This window comes from Puma concolor, chromosome D3 (genome assembly GCF_028749965.1).
Source record: "Puma concolor isolate L17-30 chromosome D3, mPumCon1.1.hap2, whole genome shotgun sequence".
NCBI lineage: Eukaryota > Metazoa > Chordata > Mammalia > Carnivora > Felidae > Puma > Puma concolor.
In genome coordinates, this window is record NC_141678.1 from 49,472,344 (window position 1) to 49,491,877 (window position 19,534).

The following is a 19,534-nucleotide window of genomic DNA, read 5'->3' on the forward strand; positions in this document are numbered from 1 at the left end:
CTGGCCAAAATGCAAGGAGATATTAAGAGACGAGAGAATATACAAAGGCACAGCCAGTGTTGTGACAGGAAGTCAATTATCATTCTGGTTCTCTGTTTTCCCATTTGAAAAGTGAGAATCCTAATATTTGTTCTTGGACATGTTGAAATAGAAGTGATGGCATGGGCTGGGGTCCAGGATCCCAACACCTTGTTCTTTGGAAGTGTCACCTGCCCTTTGGAAGTGTTCACAATGAGTTTGTGTATATATGCATAAAATAAGGCTGAGAAAAGGAGCACCTTATGACCAGATGGAACCTAGTCCTATGGAGCCGAACTAGGCTACGTAGAGTTCTGTAAGAGAACTCTGTAAGAGTTCTCTTGCCCGGGGCAGGCAGCCCCGTGACCTAGAACCGACTTTGAACAAAAGTTCTCTTTGGGCCCATTTACCCAAGGTGTATCCTAAAATCTCAGCCCTCTGATTCTGACACTCTGATGGCAAGAGGAAAGGAGTCTTTTTGAGAATGAGATAAATGCAGTTTTAAAGTACCTAGTACAGTTCCTGACCACATAGTTGGTTCCTCCGAAATGTTAATGCATCCTGTCTCTGTGTCTTTCTTGATTTTCCCTTGACATTGGACAGCTCATCCAGAATGCCGGCCTTCCCAACTTCAGAGTGAAATGACCACAGCAACAGGCCCTATTCCTCTAAGAAGTGGTGGGGATAGGCACCAATTAGGAGTGAGCACCTGCTTTTTAAGGACAGCTTATCCATAGGCCAGCTGGCCACCAGTGAAAAAGTGTGGAGCAACAGCCTCTGCTCAGGTGTGGACAGTGACTAGCTAAATCTATTTATCCATCTTCCCTCTGGCTCTAGACTGGAAAACATGGAGAGGTTTGGCTCGTTATTGGCAAAGAGAAAAAAAATAACATCAGCCTTAAAGAGAAGCAGAGTCCAAGAGAATGACTGAGTCCAGGTAATGGTGGAGTAGAGGGTGTCAGCATGGTGAGAACTCAGTCCCAGGAAGCCGTGTACACACAAGGGCCCGTTTCTTCCCCACCCATTGCCTACCAGTCCAAAGCTACTTGAGTTCTGGGAACGGCCACGCTGTGCGAGCAACAGTGACACTGGCAGGAACACATTCCATTTGTCTTATTTGGTTAAGCATCTGCCAGCCCCAGATCAGATTTGCCTGGGTCAGCACCTTCAAGTGACACACAGGCCCCTCTGGCTTACTTGCCTGCATATTTGACAACTCAGCTTTCCTCAAGACTGCCTCCCCAAAGCCCGGCCCAACCCTTTCAGTCTAGAGCAGGCACCTCACACGTTGGTGCTACCATGGGTTACCTGGGCCCTGTACTAGGAACAGAGAGTTGCCATGGGCACCAGATCATGCCATGATGATCTTGAGGCCATGCCGACACAGATTTCTTTTTGGGATTTCAGTCTGAGGAGGAATGCAAAGGAAGAATGTAAGACATAAACTCATAGCAAAGCAGAACAGAGAGGCGAGGGGCAGTAGAGTGAGTTACCATATGAGGGGGTCAGAATGAGCAGATCTCTGTCAAAACAAAGTGTTGAACAAAATGCATATTTGTAGGTCTTATCTCTTCGTGCACTAAGATAAATTTTATCAGTTTTAAGAATATTATTTCAATCTAAATTTTGAAGCCTTTTGGGGTTTCCAAAATGAGTTGTTTCTCCTGAAGATGACTGTACTTGATTCAAGATGTCACTGACATGGATACTAAGAGGCATCAATGGTCATGGCCATGAGTTTTTCTTTTGGTCACCCTTTCTTCATGAGGCCAGTAGGAGCGGCACTGATCCTGATTCCTTGGCCTGAGGCTGGGAGTCTTCAGTATCAATACAACCTCATCCCCCAGAGCTGGTACAGATTGAGCTCCTACAGGACATGGGAGGATCACAGAGAGGCGCCTGCCATCTGCAGCCCAGCCTGGGTAAGTGCAACTGTGACACTGGCCAAGCGGGGGTGGTGGTGCTGGGGGCCGTCCAATGCTTTCTGTTGCTGTTTTTAGGCAGAGTCCAAGTCCCGGGAAGTGGCATATACCTGGGGAAATGCTTCTTCCTCCACCCATTCCCTACTAGTCCAAAGCTACTTGAGCCCTAGGAACAGCGATGCCAAGGGGGGGAACAGGGCTGCTGTTGATATCCAACCACAAATCTCATCCAGACACTGATGAACAGGATTTTCTGTCTAACCTATTTATAGAGACACTGATATCATAAAGCAAGCAAGCATAATTCGCTGAAGGTCCTTCAGAGATGGCATCATCACCTCCCTTTCCTTAATACAATTCTGTAATCTTCTCCTTGAAAGGAACAAACACATCTTGGTGTACCTTGCTCAGAAATAATATCACAGCTTATTGATTCCACCTACTCTCCAAACAGGGGAAAAATGTACCCAACAGGGGAAGTCTCAGGCTCCACACGGGGAATTTTCTGAGGGTCTCCCATAACTGAAGGCCACTAGTTACTAGCCTGTAGCCAGTATGATAACTGAAAGTGGATAGTTGCGAGCATCATTCATCCGTGAACACCAGAGACAAGACTTGTACTTCTAGACCAGTTCTCAGACCAATGGGAAGACTCTCTTGCCTCATCTGTGACTCAGGCTCCATCCATTGAGATTCCCCAGTTCAGAGCATGCTCCCTCCTGTGTGAGGAGAGATATATTTATACTAATTGGCACAGAGGGTCAGTTTGCCTGTCTTGACCCCTGCCAGGACTTCAGTCTGCTTTAGTGAAAGGAAACGTGGACCAAGGCCATAGGGAGAGGCTGACTAGTGAGAGTGGGTTTTGGATGAATATACACACACTGCTTTACTTGCAACTGTCAATGGCTATCACACAAATACTTTTCTGCCAAATCAATGTCACTCACTGGAATAGGACATCTAACTGAGCAACTTGGTGGTAGCCGACTCAACCTCCCATCTGAGGCCTCCCTAATAGAGTTGTGGAAATCAAATGGAATAAATACATCATGCTTTATTGGCGGTGTATACTCACGAAATGTGGCTTTTAACCACCACTTTTTTATTTCTGCCGAGAGTCTCACCCTTCTGCAGTAACCCTGGGGATCTTGTCTTAATTTGTTATTTCGCTTCCCATACTCAGGTACCAAATTCTATTCATTTTTTTTCCATCTAAAGTGTTTATTCTATCAATAGAACACTTATACACATTTTTTCATGCCTAGACTACTGCCATTGCTGGCTGGCAGAATTAATTAAGCAAGGCATTCATTTGAAGTATTTATTGAGCATCTAATATGCGGACTCTTAAACGTGTTGGGGCAAACAACTCTGACAAGGGTCTTGCTCTCATGGTACTTATGTTCTTTGGGTGAAGGTAGATACGAACAATTAACAAATAAATAAACCAGAAAACAATTGCTGAAGCAGAGCCATGTGACATAGCGTGAGTTGTGGGAAGAACGGAGAGACTACATTAGATGGACGTCTAGAGAAGATCTATTTGTGGAGAAGCTGCTGGAGCAGAGGTCATTAAGACAAACATCTCAGGCAGGGGCAGCGAGTGCAAAGTCCTCGCCTGGGGATGCACCTGGCCCGGTGGAAGGATGCAGGGGGAACCCGTGTGGTTGTCGCGAGAAGGGCACAGTGACTTAAGATAAAATCAAAGGGGAGCGTGGGACCATATCTTGTAGGAAAATCAGATCGTGGAAATCACAGGAAGGACTTTGGGTCTCATCAGAGGTGTAATATTAGCCACCGGAGGTCTCGGACAGGGTGATAACATGATGTGAACTGACGTTTTATAAAACTCACTCTCCTGACTAAGTGGAGAACGGACTGGGGGCCTGGAAGGAGTGGAAGCAGAATAGCCTGGGGACAGATTGGTGGCTGGTACCACTGGAGACAGAGCAAAAAGGAAAATACAGGATATGGTTTTAAGAAAATTCCACACTAATTTTCTTGAGGTCATTTCTCAATTCCAAAAGCTTCATTGCCAGCACATTCTATTTCGTGCTGAATCAAATCTAAATAACTTTGGTTTCAAGTCCTCCATGATCCTTCCCTGGCCACTTTTCATTGATTGTCGGCTTCTCCGAACTCCCACAGTATCTATACTGGTTCAGTTAATACGCAAGTAAGTAATAATACACTCTGTTATCCACACATAGCACTTGAGGGATGCTAGTCTTCTCTTTCAAGAGAGACAATCCCTTTAGAACAGGGTCTGTGCTGGCACTTACCTCCACATCCTCTGTCACACTGAGCTCAGCTCCAAACACAGGGCACGTGCTGAAATTGCTTAGTGATTGATTAAAAACATAGACCACTAGCATTCGTCTCTTCCATATTTCTCTCATAGGAAGGGTGATTATGTGTCAATATTCATTGTACCATTGAACCAACATGCAATGCATTAATCATCTCTGAGATAACCAGATGAGGCTTTCTTGTAATCTTTCTATTTGGCGGAGATAATTTCACTTGCTTTGGAGTTTATGAGGCCATAAGTGGCTCCCATCTGTTGATGAACATATTTCTAAGAGTCATTTAGTATCAAGTATGGAATACTTGAGGGGAAGTTAAATTGTAACTTTTATATTAAGTGTCATCTTAGTAACAGAACCAAAATTGGAAGCATGTGTTCAATTTTGGTCTTTCATTTTCAAAGCTTTAGGTCAGGCAAAGAATTAATTTCATTTGTTTACAAAGTAGATTATGCCTAATAAAATCTATTTTGTTTATGGTCACATTTTAGTCAATCCATTGCCTTAGAAAATGAGAGAAATCTGATTGGCTAATCATTCAACATAGTAAATTACATTATTCCACATCCACAGAACATTGGCCTAATTTAATTATTCAGTAATAGCATCATGAAAATACTCTCCTTTAATACATTTTGAGTAAGGCGCATACTCGTGATGAAACAGTGAAGAATCTTGTTTATTCCTTCCTTGTTTGATGACTGACCATGGAATGAAACATAACAATTCTGTGGATAATAACTTTTTCCACATTAAGGATAATAAAGACAAGGTAGCTTTCACTACGATCCTTACCAGTACTCTGAATTTTCACTACTTGTCTGTTATATCTTTTCTTTCACAGAAATTGGTTCTCTGGTAAGTGCTACTTTACAAATAAAGTTGAAACAAAATTGGTTTCAATTTATGCATAATAAAGGAAATAAGTGGGATAACTTTCTCTCTCTACTGAGAGGTAGAAAAACTCTCCAAGACACTTTCTTTCACTCCTGAGATTCTGACAAGGACCAAGGAATATTTCCTCAGCAAAATACAGTTACACACAAAATTTTATACAAAATAAAAGTGAAACCTCTCTCTCTCTCTTTTTAAATTTATTTATTTATTTTGAGAGAGAGAAAGAGAAAGCAAGCAGGGGAGGGGCAGAGAGAGGATCCCAAGCATGCTCTGCACGGTTAGTGCAGAGCCCGACACGGGGCTCGAACTCACGAACCATGAGATCATGACCTAAGCTGAAATCAAGAGCCAGATGCTTAACTGACTGAGCCACCCAGGCACTCCAGAAATCTCTTGATGGATACCCAGGTGATCTGCCCTGAGGGATCTAAACCATATATATATATCATAGATTCTGCAGAATTGGCCTAGTATTAATGACCGTTTCTTGTTATTTGTTTCTTTTTTGGGCTTTTAGAAATATGTATTATGGCCAAATATTGGAAATAGTGAAATTCAAACTGATAAAGATAGACGTGTTTAAATTTTATAAACATGTTTAAATTTATAAACATATTTCTGATCCCTGATCACTACTTCTTTTTTTTTTTTTTCAACGTTTATTTATTTTTGGGACAGAGAGAGACAGAGCATGAACGGGGGAGGGGCAGAGAGAGAGGGAGACACAGAATCGGAAACAGGCTCCAGGCTCTGAGCCATCAGTCCAGAGCCTGACGCGGGGCTCGAACTCACAGACCGCGAGATCGTGACCTGGCTGAAGTCGGACGCTTAACCGACTGCACCACCCAGGCGCCCCTGATCACTACTTCTTAAAACACAACTTTTAACGTCAACCAGCAACTTTTTACTCAAAATGCTGACTACTTAAGGTCTACGGCTGTCTACCACAAGGTCTCAAGTTTTCACTTGATTCCTTAGTTCCTTATCATGAGGAGAAGGAATAATACGGATAAAATAGTTTAAAGGTAGACCAACCCCCCCCCCCCCCCCCCGTGTTTTCGAGTATACATTAAAATACGACGACAAATTGGCTCTGTGGCCCATTGTGATCAAAGCTTTAACTCTAGAAGTGCAAAACAGACATTCCACCCGGAGGAGGTGTTTGAGTTGGGGAACTCTGCTAATTGTGCTCCTGGCCACTAGAACTTGGCCACTGACACCTGTTGCTATAATGATGCTAACTAATTTGCTCATACAATCTGCTGGGTTGAAAAACTTCAGTGACCCCAGTTAACTCATCTTTAGCTACAAGTGTTAGCAAGCAGGGAAGGATAGGATTAGAAAAACTCCAAAGAGGGGAAGAAAAGGAAGGGGAACAGATTGACTAGAAAATCATCCGTGGAATATATTTCACTGGCATCTTAGGTAGTGGGATTCATTTAGACTATACGGTAAAGGGGCGCCTGGGTGGCTCAGTTGTTAGAAGATGTGACTCTTGATCTCGGGGTCCTGAGTTCGAGTCCCATGTTGGGCATAGAGCTTTAAAAAAATTTAAGGGGCACCTGGGTGGCTCACTCGGATAAAGGTCCATCCTGATATTTCATCTCAGGTCATGATCCCAGTGTTGTGAGATCAAGCCCTATGTTGGGCTCTGTGCTAAGCGTGGAGCCTGCTTGAGATTCTCTCTCTCTCTCTCTCTCTCTCTCTCTCTCTGTCCCTCACCCCTGCTTATGTGCTCTCTCTCTTAAAACATAAAAATAAAATAAAAATAAAACCACTAGATGGTAAATTAGCTATTTTTGTGCAAGAGATGCTACATTTTCAGCACAGAGCTTCAATATCACACATTTTCTCCCACGAGCCCATATACAATGATGCAGTTGTTACTAAGAATGAAGAACTTATAAACAAGTTTTTAGAAGTAAGGTACTTTTCTGGAAAATAAAGGAATAAAAGAACATTTTATAGTTGGTGAGAATAAAGGTTTCTACTTCCTTTCTTGTTTTATGTCCATGGTATTTGCTTGGGCTCTGCTGAGGAATATTGCCAGGGGCAGCAGACTATCCCGTGTATACTTTTCTTTTTTCAGTTTATAATCTCTTTTCAGGTGAAAGATAGTTTTTCTCTTAGACTAGATTCCCTTGATTTTTCACTTATGTAATTAAAAAAGTAATGTAGTGCTTAACAGGAACCCCAGAGTGAGTATATGCCTATCTTGATTGTTGAAATGTTTTGGGAAAACAAATTACATCATAAATATCTGTATTCTAGGGTCTTATAACCAGTTGCTTCAGCATTAGTGTCAAAATTGGGGTGCTGATTAGGGTGGTCATGAGTGGGATCATTTAGTTAATAGAAAACCTTCCAGGACAGGCAGCGGTATAGAGCAACAGCAAAGAGGAAGGATTTCGGAATGATATATATCTGAATTTTTTTTTAATGTTTATTTATTTATTTTTAATTTTTTTAAATTTTAATTTATTTTTGAGAGAGAGAGAGAGAGCATGAGTAGGAGAGGGGCAGAGAGAGAGGGAGACACAGAATCCGAAGCAGTCTCCAGGCTCTGAGCTATCAACACAGAGCCTAACATGGGGCTCAAACTCACGGACTGTAAGATCTTGACCTGAGCCGAAGTCAGACACTTAACTGACTAAGCCACCCAGGTGCCCCTATTTATTTTGAGAGAGAGAAGAGAGAGAGAGAGAGAGAGAGAGAGCGCAGGGGAGGGGCAGAGGGAGAGAGGGAGATAGAGAAAATCCCAAGCAAGCAGAGCCTGATGTGGGGCTCGATGTCACAAACCATGAGATCATGACCTGAGCCAAAACCAAGAGTGGGACGATTAACCGACTGAACCACCCAGGTTCCCCTCTACCTGGATTCTGATTCCAGCTCTGCCACTCACCAGCTGTGTGCCTGTATAGACTCGTGGCTGGTGCTTACAGGGTAGAATCGTATTACTTCCATCCTGGTGTGTAATCTCGGGCAAGCTACTTCCCTTAATGGACCATGAATCCCTGGGTTTGTAACTACCGCACAAGATTACTGCTATGAGGTTTAAATGAGATAATTTTATGTAAGATTTAGCCCAGTGCCTACACACAGAAAGCTCGTTAAGCACCTAAGGACGATGCTAACCATTATTATTATTATTAATTTAGTGCTAAGCATAGCAGAACCTGAAAAATTACTAAATCTTTCAAGCTTGAGTTTCTACCTGTATAATAAGGAGATTAAAATATGTATCCTCATAGGTTTGCTGTGACAAATAAGACACACGGAACACTAAGCGAGTAGCACAATTATTGGTCACAATTATTCAGAGGCATTTTGAGTGAGCGGAGAACTATCTGCATATTTGATTGCTAATAAATCGTACAGTGTTGCTAATAAGCCATTTTCTTGATCTCAATCATTATTTTCTTCTTAGTGTTCAGGCTTTTAAAGTACCCGAGGGCCATTTTCTCATTCTCCCTTTGTCTTTACGGTAGATTTCCACAGACCCTTGTCTTGTCTATTTCCTCAGAAACCCTTACACGATATTTTGAGTTTCTTGGTTTCCAATTAAAGAGGCGAGCCCCAGCTTTGTGACATTTATACCTGAGTATTTTCTAGATAGGAAGCCATCTGACCTTTGATAAAAACCATCTTTTAGAAATCCTTCTTTGTTAGCCACTATTCATGCTACCACTTTTGGAGCATTTCAGTCCTGCTTTCAAGCATTCTTTAGAAAGACTCATAAATTGGATAGCTTTTATAAAGCACAACTTCCGGTTCTGGAAGGTACTCCTAAAAGGGAATTGGGATGGGATCTTCACTAGTTCCATAAGTGCTGAACTTGCAGTGAGAAACTGTCTTTAGGTCAAAGTTGTCCCCTTGAGTGCATGGCCATTTTGATAAGAATAGTGCGAGGTAATGTAATCCCACTTTAAAATTAGAAGTTATAAAGTTCATGCTACACTGAAAAGGTGACAGTGAATGGCGCTGCCATTCTTCCATTCGAGAAAAAAGTCAGGTGCTCGTGTCTTGACCCAAGCAAATCATTTAACATTCTACAGGCTGTTATGGAATGTGGACATAAAGATAAAATAGAGGTGTAGGTCTCCCTGCCCTTCAATTCTGTCATTCCTCTGACAGTGTGACCATTATTCGTAGAGACCATGTGCATTCTTAGCTTGTCCCTTCTGTTTTTGGCTGAGATTCCTTGCTGGGGAGGTCAAAGGACAACACTTGGGTCCTGCCTTGTAAAAATCAATGACACAACAGTTTAGAGCAGTCCAGTGTATGGGGAGTGGACCGCCCGCATTTAGCAGTCCCTCTGACTACCAGGGTAACAATTTACTGACTTGGAAGGTTTAAATTGACCAACAGTTGGTTGGGTGCTTATGATATGCAAGGTCTAGCAATGGATACTGAAATGAACCAAACATGATAGGGACAAATAGAGTAGAAAACGCAAGGATCTGTAGCAAAGGGGCTGGAAAATAATATGGGACCATAGACGAGGGAGAGATTATTCTTCACTACGTGATGAAGGAAAGCTTGGTGGAAGGCATTTGAGTTATGTCTTGGAATATGAGTAAATTTTGCATGTGCAGGAAGAGGGGTTAGTATGCTGGTAGAACAGTTTTATATAGCACACAACATTTTTGCATAAAGGAGCAGAATGGGAAATAAATCTAGGGAGGTGGGGAGCGTGCTGTCCAAAGGACTGTGGGGTCACAGGGTCTTGGATTTCATACTCAAAGGTTGGGGTTTTATCCCGTAGACCACAGGGTTCAATCTTGGCTTTTTATGAGAATCACATACTGAGTTGTAAAGCCGCAGATATCTGAGCAGAATCATTCCCAACATTTGTGTTGCCCAGAGCAAGTGTAAGCATGGAGGCCCACATACTGTGTGTCTAAATATTTAGAAGTTTCAAGGTAAGCAGGACTCGATACGTGGCCCTTGTTTCCACCCAGGGTCTGCAGCCTCTCCAGAGGGACTGTTCTGGGCCTGGCGGTAATAGGAGCCCTCTCTTCTCCCTGAGAGCCAACCTGCCACCAGAGGCCTGAGTGGCTCGTGGACCTTCAGAAGGAAGTCAGGGCAGAAGTGGTACTCAGGCGGGAGACTGGACCCGCTGCCATGAAGGAGGCAGATGACTCAGGCTCTTCAGATTCCTTGGTGGGGTGTGGAAGGGATTGTGGGAATGGGTCACGTACCTCACGCCTCACTTCTCTGGCCTTGGGATTGCCAGGCAGTTCTAAGTACCACCCGAAACCGTACCCCCGACTCCACCTGTGTCCTAAGCAGAGGGAAGGGCAGAAGTACACTTACCTCAGGAGCACTGTCTGCCTCCACATCCTCCTCACCCCCGCCCCGAGAGGATGTGGGGTGGCTACTTTGAGGCTACTGCAGCCCCTCCTTCTCTGGTTTCAAAGGGCACAGGGTGCTTTTTATCCCCCAGCCCAACCCCACTGCATCTGATGACCTGGCCCGATTCAGCCGCTCTGTCGTGCTCCCCTGTTGTGCTCCCATATTTTGTGTGTGCTCCATTGATCGTCAAACTTTAAAATATGACGCTGAGAAGGAAAGAAAAGTCTCTGTATTTCTGTGTTTGCGATGTTTGGGGTCTTCTAAAGCACATGACCCCTTTTGGTCTGGTCTAAGGGTTGTGCTGTGTCTGAACCCAACAGGGATCCCGTGCTTCTTGGGCTGGCGTAGGAGTGCAGCCTCAGGTTTGTGCTAACAAAGTTCCAAGGGTGAGTATAATGCACAGGCAGGGGTTGTAATCACCGCTAAACGTGGGGAAAGTCTTTCTGTTTGATTTTTGTTTTGCAGCAGAGGAGGGATGTGGATGGTTGGGATTTTAGGAAGCAGAGAGGAGCAGAATGGAGGACGAATGGAAAATGTGGACGGGAGCAAGACAGCCTCGCCGAACAAGCGCCTCCATGAGGGTCTGGCCGAAGCAGGGGCTGTGGGCTGGGCATTGGAGGAGCTGGATGGAGGGGCGATGGGAGATCACATCAGAAGTGCTCAGTGGTCACAGGGAGAGATGGGGTTGAGGATCAGTCTGAGGTCCCCAGCTTTTTGTGGCTGACCCGTGTCCCCCCAGACAGGTACGTGGACGTCCTGACTCCTGGTGCCTGTCAGTGTGACCTTATTTAAAAAGAGGGCATTTGTAGATGTGATCAAGTTAAGATGAGGTCATTAGGGTGGGCCTCAACCCCATACAGCTGGTGTCCTTAGAAGAAAAGAAGAGACACGCAGGAAGGAAGCCACATGACAAAGGGGCAGAGAGTGATGGAGCTACTAGCCGAGCATCGCCAAGGACCACTGGCTGCCACCAGCAGCCGGAAGGAGGCAAGGAGGGATCCTCTCCTATAGGTTTCTCGTGGAATGTGGCCCTGCTGATCACTGGCTTTTGGACTCCTAGCCTCCAGAACTGTGAGACAATACATTTCCGTTATTTGAAAGCACCCAGTTTGTGGTAGTTTGTTCCAACAGCCTAGGAGCTAACGCACAGCTTTGACGGCACACCTATGGGTGGTGGCTCTCTCTGAACCAGGCATTCAGCGAAGGTGAGCCTTTGTCCCAGCCAGCACCCGAGCGTGCATGTTCTCTCCAACATGCACGTCCTCTCCACAAGAAACGGAGCCCCTCTTTGTCACCTAGCTGTGTATTAATTCCCAATGGGTTTCAATGATCTCCTATGCAAAAAGGCATACACACAAGGTATTAATTTACTGCGGTTTTCAACTGCCTACCATATAAGAAGGCAGTTTCCAAGTTCAGTTAAAAGGTTTCACGTACAGTATTCCCATTCGGTACCGGCCATATTCCGAACTGGCTTTTGAAGGTATTTGAGGTAGCATTTTAAAGCATTATCTTTAATCTCCCATAGTAAAAATTATTCAGAAAACCTACAGGAGATTTTCATCTCTAGAAGGAGCATTTTTCAGAGAGGAAATTGTTGCAGCACTGAACTGCCAAAAAGACAGCTGAAAAAATGGGTCATGCTTTCATCCCATTCTGGGACAGGAGCTGCCAAACGGATCACTGCTCATTTTTGTCCTCTTCTCGTAAACAAGCTCCGTTAACAAGTTACTTTAAAAAAGCATACTAATTTCCCCAGTGAATTACACAGGAAAGAATCCAACGTTCCCTCCAGAGAACTCAAATAGTTGTTTGTTCTCAGAGCTCAGGTGTGGTAAAATAGCTGTGGGCTAAAAACGCACGCTGGCGATTGGCCAGTAGGCTGGAGCTCTCCATCCACTCCAGCCCTGATTTCTCACATTGGTGTGCAACTCAGAGCTTGCTTAATGGGGGGGAAAAAAAAGGACTTGATTTTCAATTTCAATTTAATTACACAATCTATAGTGCCTAGTGGGAAGGATTTAGGGGCAAAGATTAATGCTCAACAGTGCTCCATTTCACATTCTTTTCTGATGAAGAACACTGTATTGATTATCCAAAATGAGTTTTTCAAACTTGTTTTTTAAAAGCCAGATTCTGGGAGTAGCGGAGGGATTAAAGAAGGGGTGTGACTTCATTTCTTGGTTCTTTGCCAAAATTAGATAAATCAGAGGTGTGAGATGTCTCTTTGAGTTGTTTTGCCAGTGCGTTCTTGAGAGTGGAAAGCTTTTCTGTACTTGGGAGAAGAAAGAATAGAAATTCTATGGTAAAATTAGAAATACCAGCTGGCAGACACTGATTGAACAATACAACTATCTGTTTTAAGAATGACTGTATAGCGAATATACTTAAGACTCTTCCTTATTATGGTCAGTCCAAAGAATTTCACTCTTATTGGGCCTGGAAATCATTGTGATTTCATCTGGCAACTAATCAGTGTTTCAGATTACAAGTAAATATTTGGTGTTCTATTTTGGTTTCTACATATTCTATCAGTTTAGCCACATGTAAAATGAAGGAAAATGTAGGAAATGTAAATCTGCCCATAAAAGGGGGCCTTAATATATTTCTTGATCAATTGCTCTAACTTGTTAACTTAATAAAATAAACAGGTCTCTTTATAAGAAAAAGTATTCCCTGTGTGACTTAAATAAATAAAAATGGTAGCAATAAACCTTACCAGTTAACTGCTGTCAGCCTTAACAAACCACTTGAGCACATACAAATAATTGAAAATACAATGATAAAGAAATGAAGCTCGAAAAGCAAATAAACTATTTGAAATAGCTAACTGGTCTTGCCATTGCACAATGACAGCATTTTCAAGTATTAAGATGGCTGTTACTGTGAATCAACATTTCCAATTACATGAAAAGCAAAATGGTACCTGCTCAGCATTAAATTTTGCCTGCTGAACTTGCACAATAGTACATTAGCTGAATGAGTTAACTATTTTTAGAGCTTGATGAGCTACTGGGCATCTGGCACAGATTAGGTAAAGCTAGAACTTAATTTGGGTGGAATGACAATGGGGACTAGAATTGGAACTTATTTGGGAGGGCACTAGAAGCCTTTGGAAAATGTACCCTTGACTGGTATAAAAGTAGACTTACCACTCTTCTCCTTGGCAAGGGTGAGTCATAATTTATGCCAGAGGAGAACTACGAAAACCAAACAAAACAAAAGACATGGAGATTTGGGTTTGTGAGTGGAGCCTGAGCAAACTGCTGTCTGCTTTCCTGGAGTCTGGTGGAACAGGAAGCCCTCAGAGATTGACAGCCCTCTTGGCCTATTTAAAGAGGAGGTTGGGTGGGGCAAGATAGGGCTTGGGAAGGCCTCCCTTGGTTTCAGGGGTAGCTTTATTCAACTCCCTAAAACAGTTAGAGGAGTGATTTCATTTACTAGTAAATGAAAAGTAACAAGATTGGATAAGAAAACAGGGACGCACCCAGGAAGACATTGGCTAATTGAGCTTAGAAATCAAAGACCATAATGGAAAGCAACTTGCATGTTTCTACTGCTAGGGGTTTGTTCTTAACTGTTTGGGAGGGAGTGACTTTCAGCGGGGCAAATTAAAACTTGGGAAAATCACACAGGAGAGTCACTTTAGCTAAGGGAAAAGTAGATAAAAGTATCTATTTGCAGCCATGATATTATCAACGCAGAGGTCATGTTATGTTCAGAGGGAAGCTTACGAATCAGAATTCGCAGAGTCTCATTTCTCTACTGTTTCCTTTGGTGGATGTGCAGAGGGAAGGAATGAGATGGGGGACAAAGAAAGTACATGGTCATCCATGTATGACCAATTTGTTTGTTTTCAGAACCAAGAGCATGTGTATTGCTCATACCCAATAATTAGCAAAGCTTTTTCCCCCATATTTACAAATGCTTGATTATTAACATCCAAAACATAATTCTCCATTATAATTTATGAGAAGTGAGGAAATACCTGGTTGGTAATATGTCCCCGGATTTGTTCTCTAGTCACTGAAAGAGAAAGCAAAAATAAATGTCACATTAAAGTGTGAAAAGGAATTAAATGCAGTACTGATCCTGCTCTATTCTCACTCAAAATTCCAAAGCAGTCATGGGCTCTCTGAGCAAACATTTGTCTTACAATATGGACTTTTACAATCACTCCCATAATTGGAATGAAAGAAAAAAAAAAGCCAAATCCTACATAAACCACATGAGGCAAAGGTAATAGAAAACAGAGTGGAAATCCGGTAAGGGTGATACCAGAAGAATGTATTAAACTTTGGCGGAGAAGTGAAGAGATGAAAAGGACCGAATAAAAATTTGAACAACAGCCAGTCCAAGGTTTTCAAACAATGACAACCTGTTCAAGTATAATACTAACACTGAGCTCATGGAACCTTGAAGACTAGACAAGGACATCTAATGTGGCAGGTGGCAGAGGTGCTACTTTTAAAAACTTTTCCCTCACCTGTGAAGATAATAAAGACATTATTATACTTTGTTGTTACAGTACTGCAGAGAATAAAGTGAAAACCCACAGTTTATAAAAGTATCTTGGTCAGGACAAGAAAACAAAACACAGAGTAATGTATGAAAGGCAACAGGGAGTGTAAAGAATAAAGACGTTAAAATAATAAATCTCCAGGGTGCTTGGCTGGCTCAGTCAGGTAAGTGTCTGACTTTGGCTCAGGTCATAATCTTAGGGTTCGTGGGTTCAAGCCCTGCATTACGCTCGCTGCTGTCAGTGCAGAGCCTGCTTTGGATCCTCTATCCCCCTCTCTCTGCCCCTCCCCAGCTCATGCTCTCTCTCTCAAAATAAAGAAATAAACTTAAAAAATTAAAATAAATAAAATAATAAACCTCCATGTTGAAAACAACCTGAACGTGATCAGTGTTGTATATGTCTTAAATAAAAGGGAAGAAAAATCCTTAGTAATAATAAATAACAAACAACCATCAAGAAAGAGAGAAGAGGGGCACCTGGGTGGCTCAGTCAGTTAAGCATCTGACTTTGGCTTAGGTCATGATCTCGCGATTCATGAGTTCGAGTCCTGCGTGGGGCTCTGTGCTGACAGCTCAGAGCCTGGAGCGTGCTTCAGCTTCTGTGTCTCCCTCTCTCTCTGCCCCTCCCCCACTCACACTCTGTCTCTTTCTGTCTCTCAAAGATGAATAAATGTGAAGAAAACTTAAAAAAAAAATAAAGAGAAGAAATTTTATGGCACTGTGGTATTCTGGGCTTGTGAACATCTTGGTAGGATACATACTTTATTAAACAGATTCTTTTAAAATTTTAATTAAGATAATTGTTCAGTCACTTGCATTTGCAGGAAATAAGGCAGACAGATCCTGTGTCCCTTTACCCAGTTTCCCCCAGTGGTGACATCTGGAAGAGCGATGTCACAGTATCACAACCAAGATGCTGGCATTGAGGCAGTCAGGATAGAGCATTTCATTTTTTTTTTTTAACGTTTATTTATTTTTGAGACAGAGAGAGACAGAGCATGAACAGGGGACGGGCAGAGAGAGAGGGAGACACAGAATGTGAAACAGGCTCCAGGCTCTGAGCTGTCAGCACAGAGCCCGACGCGGGGCTCGAACTCACGGACCGTGAGATCGTGACCTGAGCCGAAGTCGGACGCTTAACCAACCGAGCCACCCAGGTGCCCCAGGATAGAGCATTTCAGACACCACAGAGATATTTCAAGGTGTCCTTTTATAGCCACACCTATTTCCTCCCACCTCCTCCCTCTTAGCCCCAGGCACTCACTAATCTGTTCTCCATTTCTATCGTTTTGCCATTTCAAGAATATTATATAAATGGAATCATACATTTTATAACCTTTCAGATAGGTTTTTCTCTCTCAGCAGGGTTCTCCAGAGATCCATGTTGCTGTGTGTATTCCTGTACATTCATTCCTTTTCACTGAGGAGTAGTATTCCATAGTATGGATGTACAAACATATGTTATGGATGTATGCACTTATTTATTTAAAATTTATTTTTTTAAAAATTCAAATTAGTTAACATACAGTGTAATCTTGGTTTCGGGAGTAGAACCCAGTGATTCATCACTTACATATAACACGCTGTGCTCATCCCAACAAGTGCCCTCCTTAATGCCCATCACCCACTTAGCCCATCCCCCTACTCATCTCCCCTCCTACAACCCCCAGTTTGCTCTCTGTATTTAAGAGTCTCTTATGAGGCGCCTGGGTGGTGCAGTCGGTTAAGCGTCCGACTTCAGCCAGGTCATGATCTCGCGGTCCGTGAGTTCGAGCCCCGCGTCGGGCTCTGGGCTGATGGCTCAGAGCCTGGAGCCTGTTTCCGATTCTGTGTCTCCCTCTCTCTCTGCCCCTCCCCCGTTCATGCTCTGTCTCTCTCTGTCCCAAAAAAATAAATAAAAAACGTTGAAAAAAAAAAAATTTAAGAGTCTCTTATGGTTTGCCTCCCTCTCTGTTTTTATCTTTTTTTCCCTTCCCTACCCCTATGTTCACCTGTTGTGTTTCTTAAATTCCACATTATGAGTGAAATCATGAGAATTGTCTTTCTCTGCCTGACTTGTTTCACTTAGCATAATACACTCTAGCTCTATCCATGTTGTTGCACATGGTAAGATTTCATTCTTTTTGATGGCCAAGTAGGATTCCAGTGTGTGTGTGTGTGTGTGTGTGTGTGTGTGTGTGTACCACATCTTCTTTATCCGTTCACCAGTGGAGGAACATCAAAGTGTGTTTAACCGTTCACGCATTGAAGGACATCTCGGTAGTTTCTAGCTATTATGAATAAAACTTCTATCAACATTTGTGTACAGGTTTTTTGGTTAGTGCAAGTCCTTACTCCTCTGGGGTAAATGCCCAGGAGTGCAGTTGCTGGATTTTATGGTAGCTGCATGTTTAGTTGTTTAAGAAAACATGCCAGACTTTTTTTTTAAAGACATGTAATGAATAATCGATATTTACCAATCAATTAATTAACCAAAAATAAGTATATTTGAAAAGTTTACTAAGTGCTCTGTATCTGGCAAGGTGGTACATGAGATACAGTATAAGGAACATCCAAAATGGAATGATGGTGTTAAGAGTGGACTATTTAATCATGTCACTGTCACAAAATGCCAGGGGCCAATCTTGGAGTCCTTAGATAATAAGAACCAATTTCCTTCACTTTTTAATGGCATTGCCCAATAAGATATGGCTGATATGTGTTAATAGATTCTTTGTTGGATTATATGCCGAATGTTTAGAGAAGAGGCAACATGGTTTGTGAGAAAAGCTTGGCCTTTTGAATTAGATCATCAGTATTGCCAAGAAGAGGGAGGAGAACATCCATGCAGAAGGAACAGCATGTGCAAAGCCATGTGACAAGGGGGAGTTTAGGGGGTCCAAGGCCTGGAAAGGAAGCCAATAAGGCCAGAGTAGAGAAATAAGGGTCGGGGTGTGTGATGTCAGATGACGCTGGGCAGCTGGTGATGTAGATGCCTCGGGGAGATTTATGAGCATTACAAGAGCAGTGGGAAGTCAGCCATTAAGGAAATCTGGGCCAGGTAGGGACATTGGAATTGTGGGGTCAAATCTGCGTTTTTCAAAGACCACTCAACTCTTGGCTGCTGACTGCAGAATAGGCTGGCGGGGATCCTGGGGATGGCAGCCGCACTACAAAATCTTAGTTTTGTTTCCTTAGGAACGAAGGGAAATCTGAAGGAATTTGAGAGAAGAATGAGAGCCCAAACAATCAGATCATCTTCGTGTAATAATATAGCAGCCCACTGGACTCCAGCAAATGGAGAGACAACAACCTCCTACATAATTAGAGCCCTCCCATTTACTAGATGTTTGATTTGGGGCCCATTAACTGATGCCCTGCCTGTTTGGCCATCTGTAACAAAGAGTTCATAACACCTACCCCTTTCCAGATTTGTGAGGACTAAAATAAATTTTGCAGGCAAAGGATAAGTGAAGGGCATTCGAAGGGCATTCCCAGGACCGTGACAGGAAGAACAGTCTCAGAGGCAAGAAGATGGTGTATCTGGGTGACTCTCGAGGTGTTCTGAGTAGCTAATGGAGTGAAAGCATATAGCACAGCAGGTGGGAAGTATAGAGCGTGGGAGGAGGGTAAGAGAACAGCCATGGGATGCTGTTGGCACGACGTGAGGCTGAGAAGGGGTGTTCAGGCCGTGGGATGCCAGCAGACGCTTTTCAGCAGGGGGTGAGGAGACCAAAGCTGTGCTTGAGAAAGATGGTTTTGGTGGTGGTGTGGAGGATGGGGTGACGGTGAGGGGCAGACAGGTGGCAGAGAGAGCAACAGGCATGCCCAGTGTGCAGGCAGGAGTGATGAGGGTCTCAGCCCGGGAGGGAGAACAGAGATGGAGGGATGCCTGGAGTTGGTGGCCTTTCTGAGGTGGATTCTGGAGACTGACTGGATGTGGGAAGTATGGGAGCAGGGAGCAAGAGCATCCCTAGGTTTTCAGCTAGGGGAGCTGGTGGATAATGGTATTACCAAACATACAGTGGGAAAAGGAACAGAATGTAAAGAGAAGTTATAAAAGGAGCCCTCTGGGCTTGTCCCCATGATTAAAGTGAAGATATCTGTATGTTATGAAAACTGACATGGCAATTATGGTAAACAGAATAACGCCCCCCCCAAATGTCCACATCCTAATCTCTGAAACCTGTGAATATGGTACCTTCCATGGCAAAGGGTCTTTGCAGATATGATTAAGTTCAGGGTCTTGAGATGGGAAGATTATCTGGGATTATTGGGATGCACCCAATATAATCACAAGGGTCGTTCTAAGAGAGAGGATGGAGAATCAAAGGGAGAGGGAAGGGGAGGCAGGGGCTGGAGTGGTGCAGTGAGGAAACGGGCCACGAGCCAGGAATGTGGGCAGCCTCCAGACTGGGCAAAGGGAAGGAAGTGGATTCTCCCCTCGAGCCGCCTGAAGGTATGCAGTCTTGCCGTACTTTTCTTCTGGTCTAGTGAAACCATTTTGGAGCGTCTGACTTCCAGAAGTTTAAGAGT

The 19,534-nt window shown here is 43.4% G+C and overlaps 1 protein-coding gene and 1 long non-coding RNA gene across 5 annotated transcripts in view; one reads left to right on the forward strand and one right to left on the reverse strand.

The window, feature by feature from the left end:
- CHST9 (carbohydrate sulfotransferase 9) overlaps positions 1-19,534 on the reverse strand; it is a 245,564-nt gene that overhangs the window by 14,356 nt on the left and 211,674 nt on the right. For all 4 annotated transcript variants that reach the window (XM_086682664.1, XM_086682662.1, XM_086682663.1 and 1 more), the window contains one exon: positions 14,487-14,524. In XM_086682664.1, the coding sequence (XP_086538790.1) occupies positions 14,487-14,524 (38 nt within the window). The remainder of the gene's footprint in view (positions 1-14,486; positions 14,525-19,534) is intronic.
- Positions 1,292-11,601, forward strand: LOC147575558 (uncharacterized). The gene is made up of 2 exons (XR_015242509.1): positions 1,292-1,940; positions 10,964-11,601. It is a non-coding gene; the product is annotated as an uncharacterized LOC147575558 (long non-coding RNA).